Below are 5992 nucleotides of genomic sequence, written 5' to 3'. Positions count from 1 at the left end.
TTTCTATTTTGCTCGCCAAAGTCCCTGCGGTTGACAGCTTTTGCCATTTTATTATGCTTAAAACATTTTCCATCGGTGTTTCTTCTCTTAACGTTGTTGTTGGTGTATTAAAATTTGTTGTTTCATAGGTTTTGTGTGAATTCACAGGTATACCTGTCGCTATATTAGCGTCCTTTTTTGTTGTTGTTATGTTTATTATGCCAGCAGCATAGCTGCCATAATTCACAATTAAACAGTCTGTCGTACAAATAATTAAAAAATATAACAGCATTGTTTTGTATTTTATTTTCCCGTTATTGCACACGTTTTGGACCTATTTTATGAAAACAATAAAGTCTAATTAATTATGTATACTTATAATTAATTTCACCTTCAAAGCTTACACATAAACGCATTTAAATAAATTCGCGAAAATATATTTTTGTATCATTTTACATAGTTACCCAGGAAAGTATGATGTTAAATGTAGTGTAGTTACCACTTATTTACTCAATGATAAAAAAAAATGTTGTTGATAATTCTTTTACTTAGAAGTAACCAGTGTGAAGTGCTTTAATGCTAGCGTAAAAAAATTTCTAATTCTATAAATACAGTGGTAACAAAAAATTTAGCATTGAAAAAAGATGCGAAATGCAAGTAAATTTTAAGCGCTGTGCCTTTTCGAGTATCTAATGTAAATCTTTACGAGTCTCTAACGCTACCGTTACTTTTGAAAATCGAATATCTACTAAGCTGACACATATGCTAAAAGCAATATTAATATATAATTGATAAAATCTACAACGAGGTCCGTTTGAAAAATCAGTAATTGCAAAGTTTCTCGCTGATAGATTGGTAAAATTAAACGTGTACTATCAACACACCAATTTTTCGACTTTGAAGCAATAAAAAGAAAGCTCCGTAAGTTGAAATTAATAGCGAGTGAATAAAGATTATCATATCAAGATACAGGTGCGCTACACTGAACTCTAAACACGCAGAATGTCTCCAATTTTATCCAAAAAGAGGGTTTCGATAGTGCAGTGGTACCATGCTTTGCAGACCATCATTTCCGCCCAAAGTGATTTTAGACGGGATTTTGGCGGCACTCCCCCGAGTAGATGGAGCATTATGAGGTTGGTAAACATGTTTGCCGAATCTGGAAGTATCACAAAAAGACCGTACCATCGTGATCCATATGTTCGTGTTCAAGAAAAAATTGCGGCTGTTGCATCTTCAGTTCAGGCAAATCCAAGAGTTTCGACTCGCAACTTGTCAGCGCAGTTTGGAATTAGCAGCGGTCATTACAACGAATAATTCATGATGAATTAAACCTGTTTGCGTACAAAGTGCAAATAAAAAGCCGATTAAACCCTCTAGATTTGCCTATTTGGCTGCTGAAAAATTTTTGAAATGTCTGAAGAAGACAATAACTTGATAAATTGCCTGTTTATGTCAGATAAGGTGGAAATATAAACAAGCAAAATTGCCGTATATAGAGTGAATCAAATCCAGAAATAATCCACAAGACGGAACTTCACTCAGAACGAGTCACTGTGTGGTGCGCAGTTTCATCAAGGTGTATTGTCGCGCCATACTTCTTCGAAGAAAACGGTGTAACAGTAACTGATGTTAAATGAGTTTTTTACCCAGAACTGCGCCGAAGACGTATCCTTTTCAATAGCGTTTATTTCCAGCATGATGGGGCACATAATCAAACCGGTTATTGCGGAGCTCCAATGAAAATTTGAAAATAAATTAATATCAAGAAACTCCACTTTCTGCAGGCGCCTAAGGTCACCTGACCCGACTGCACCAGACTTATTTGTATGGGGTTATGTCTAGCAAGAGATGTACAATACAACACCGAGAAATCAGACTGAATTGAAGCCGTCCAATAAATCGATAATTGAGGCAATCCCAACTTCAACCCTTCAGGCCGCAATTTTCTAATTAGATGTCGCATAAGCGTGACTGAGCATGGAGGTCATTCACGGTCCATAATTTTTAAAAGAACTGATCCACCCTGTATATTGAGATATAGGATTTTTTTAGTGAAGTAAGCGGGAGTTTTAGCCAAATGTTAAAACCATGTGACCCATGAATGAGTATTCGAAAAGGCCTAGCCCTACTTCGGACAAACTTTCGTGATATATTGTATAATAAATTTGGTCAAAGCACACCTATTCTTCTATGGTGATCTCATTGACTTTCCGTACTTCGAAATGTCTATCCGATGACTTAGCTCGTTCTTTTTGCAAACGGTGTGCAATAAAGAAGCAGATGATTGTCGACAAACTTTGCTAGTTGAAGCCCGGCGACCATCACTTTTTATAAATTTCTCCTTACGTAGCTTCTATTTATTGATATGTGCACCAAATGTAACTGAACTGGTTAACTAAACTACTAAATAGAAGATATATGTGAGTTCCTTCGGCAAATAAATAGTTACTTCTCTATGACAGCAGTAGAAATTGCCTATAAATCTAATAAATAAATCATCAATCAAAAAGTTTGTTGCAAAGAAAATATATATATATATATATTATATTATTTAATAATATTTTTCAAACTCACTTATTTTTTCAAACCCTCTTGTACACACAGAATATAATATTGATGAATTCGACCTAAATTCCAAAGGTGATATGGTTCGCATAATAGATTCTTTGAAAAATACGGCTTCAAAGCTGTGACTTAACTCATTAAACCTACGTCAGCTATGCTATCTTAAAGTTATTGTTATAATAACTCACTTCTTAAAGTGAAACATATATTTTAGCAATTTACATATTCACTAATTACCCTTGCAGCTGCGAAGGTCGCTATTGGACACAAACTATTAACATATATTTTTGTTAATATTATATATAGTTACGACGATACATAAAACCTTAAACTCAAGATGTGATACGTTCTGAAGGAAAATTCAGGTTTTAACCGTTGCCTATGTATAAATATGTACAATGTAGATTCTACTTTGTCGTTTTGATTTGTTGATATTAGGCCTTCCCGATCACCCCGAAACTCAAAAATAGCGTGAATCTTCATTTTAATATCTTATTTTGTGACCTTGGTACAATTTCCATTTGTGGCTGGTCTCTTCTAATAGTTCCTTGCAGACACTCTATGTTATTATCTGTGTCTAAGGTTCTTCTTGACAGCTCATTCGTTATCATTCTCATTCCGTTTCATATTCTCGTGGCCAATCTGCCACTGAGTTTGAAGTTGTACCATAGCTGTGGAATAGATAAACTTCAGCTTGGGTTCCAAACTATAAATAATGAAAAACTGGAACGTAATCAGTGATTGAAATTGACGTTGTTTTTATCTTTAATTTTATAACATAATTGGTTCAAAGCTTAAATACCAACTGGAAGATTATAAAATTTGATTATATAATAGAATTCCGCGGTATTTTTAGTTGCTGTAGGCAAACATAATAGATACTATTTTTAAACCGGTGGAAACTCTCTTAAAAATATTCTCTGCTCTCTTTCGTAAGTACGTTATAAAAGTTAAAAAAAAATAGTTTTTTGCCTACAATATAATATTTCTATAACTTCTGATAAAATATATTGAATTGAATTTTTGAAATAGGTGGCAATTCTCTAACATATTTTCCTAGATATGCCTAGGCCTTTTACTTTTGTAGTTGTACTGTTTTAGTGCAATATATGAACTAATTTTTTATGCACCATTCCTTCACTGCATCCAATCAGTACAAAAGTTGTGAATTGTTACTTTAACAGTATATCTGCAGTATCGAAATTCACCTCGCGAAATTAAGGAAAGCCCTAATATACGAGTACAATAATTGATTTATATGTAACTTAAGTGGTTTAAACGTCTTTAACAAATGTCTACACAAACCAGCATTATTTTAAAAATTATTACTGGAAACCCCCAATGTGATGACAAATTAACTGATACCAATTATCCTACATACGAATTCATAGTGTTCTATGTACGATGGTAATCATCAAACCGGTTCCATTTCAGCAGCAGCCATAACAACAAGTACGCATAGTTTAGTAAAACAACACGCCTAACAGAAAGCAATAAATTTATTTAAAAGTAATTTATTATTGAAATGTAATACAAAATATATATGTATTATACAGAGGAAAAAAATTATTTTGCACGTGAATGTTGCACCGTTTTTTTTATACATTCATACCATGTCAAATAAATGATATTCATTGGCTTAAAGCAACTGAAACTAGCTGGAAAAAGGTCTTCGGATCCCCAGGTGGTGAAAATGTGTTTATCAGAAAAATAAATTTTACGATCAAAACCCCTGTCCGATATTCACTGCCGAAACAAAGTTTTAGATAATTTAACAATACTTGCATAAATAAAAAAAATGCGAGTCAAGTCCTCTTCCATTTTCCATAATTCAGCAGCATAAACGACGCTAATACGGTGAATTTGAATTTGATTTCAGAATATATTTATTCTAGCTCATAGACCTTATAAATTTTCAGCATTCGCCAGCAGGTATACACTCTTATAAAAACAACACATGGGCTGAAAAGTCCCGGGCCTAAGAAAGAAAACACGTTTTTTTTTGTTCAAAATTGGCTTTCTCTTCTCTCATTCAAAAGCAACAGAATGATTTCAGCGCCACTCTAACATTTCAACACCACTTTCGTAGAACGATTTGTTTTTTGCCTTAAAATAGGCCTCAATCTCAGTGATAAACTCTTCATTCGACCGTAATTTCTTACCGGCGAGCATTTTTTTGAGGTCTGCTTACAACCAATAGTCGTTGGGAGCCGAATCTGAAGAATAACATGGATGCGGCAGTAATCCAAAGTGCAATTCATGCATTGTTGTCTTGATGAAACAAAATTTGTTCTTTGCCATATGCGGTCGCTTTTTAACAATTTCGTACTTCAAACGTTCCAAAAACGCTATATTATAGCCACAATTAAAGGTTTTTCCCTTCTCAAGATAGTCGATGAATATTACATCTTTCATATCCCAAAATGCCGAGGCCATAAACTTTCCAGCTGATTGTTGTGCTTTCGGGCGCTTTGGAAGAGGTTCACCAGCTGCTATCCACTCAAATAACGATCGTTTTGATTCGGAGTGAAGTGATGAATCCATGCTTCATCTATTGTCACAGATCGACGCAAAAATTCCGGTTTATTACGTTTAAACATGACCAAACACTGCTCAGAATTATCAACCCGTTTTTGGTCAACAGTCAACAAACGCTGCACCCACTTTGAACAGAGCTTTCTCATGGACAAATGCTCATACAATATAAAACCAACACGTTCTTTTGAAATCCTTACGATGTCAGCTATATGGCGCAACTTCACTTTTTTTATGTTTTCTCAGCCTCATTTGAACCCCCGCTGTTTTGCGTCATTGGTGTCTCTACGACCGCGTTTGAAGTCAGCAAACTAACGTTTTATTCTGGTTTCTGATGGTGTGGAATCCCCACAACACTATTCAAGCCATTGCTTCGCCTGAACGGTATTTTTTCCCATCAAGAAGAAGTGTAAAATTAAAACACGAAATTGTTTATCATTCATTGTTTTTGAAAAAAACAAAAGTATTCTATCTTGAGAACGAGAAAGGGAGATATTAGCTACTTCGGCTAGTTAGTAGATGGAAAAAAAGAGTTTGATGAGACAACTGACTTTGCGGGATAAAATCTTAGCAATTGTGATCGAAAAATTCAGTTATTTTTCTTTAATGTTTCTATCTTTTCCTATCATAATAGTATTTCGACAGGTACAGGGATTGGAGTTACGCATTACTTTGTAGCAGGGTCTGACGTCGATTTCACTATTGCAGTTAAATAAATATAATTTTCCAAATGCGAAGCTCTGTTGGTTTTTATATATATATTAACTTTCTGAATATTGAATTTTTCAATAGACGCTACAATATAATATCCCACTTGAGATGAAGACCTTTTTGTAAGCGTGGGAAACTTCAAATATTTCTTGGATTGCGTCTAACTTCTAGATGCCTACAGAAATGAAAATTTAAATAA

The 5992-nt window shown here is 34.3% G+C and overlaps 1 protein-coding gene across 2 annotated transcripts in view; it reads right to left on the bottom strand.

Annotated features, from left to right (window-relative positions):
* The window catches only part of LOC138857118 (uncharacterized), a 1140-nt gene extending 432 nt beyond the window's left edge, over positions 1 to 708 (bottom strand). Inside the window, exons 1-2 of one of the 2 annotated variants that reach the window (XM_070108713.1) lie at positions 444 to 708; positions 1 to 313 (exon numbers count right to left, since the gene is read on the bottom strand). The exon at positions 1 to 313 is cut by the window's left edge and continues 432 nt beyond it. In XM_070108713.1, the coding sequence (XP_069964814.1) occupies positions 1 to 271 (271 nt within the window). In that variant the 5' untranslated portion in view covers positions 272 to 313; positions 444 to 708. Of the gene's footprint in view, positions 314 to 383 lie in introns of both variants that reach the window. The other variant, XM_070108708.1, reaches the window with a different exon arrangement.
* Positions 709 to 5992: the final 5284 nt, after the last annotated feature.

Source organism: Bactrocera oleae, chromosome 2 (genome assembly GCF_042242935.1).
Source record: "Bactrocera oleae isolate idBacOlea1 chromosome 2, idBacOlea1, whole genome shotgun sequence".
Classification (NCBI taxonomy): Eukaryota; Metazoa; Arthropoda; class Insecta; order Diptera; family Tephritidae; genus Bactrocera; species Bactrocera oleae.
The sequence above is the reverse complement of the archived record's forward strand: the minus strand, read 5'-3'. Positions and strand labels throughout refer to the sequence as shown.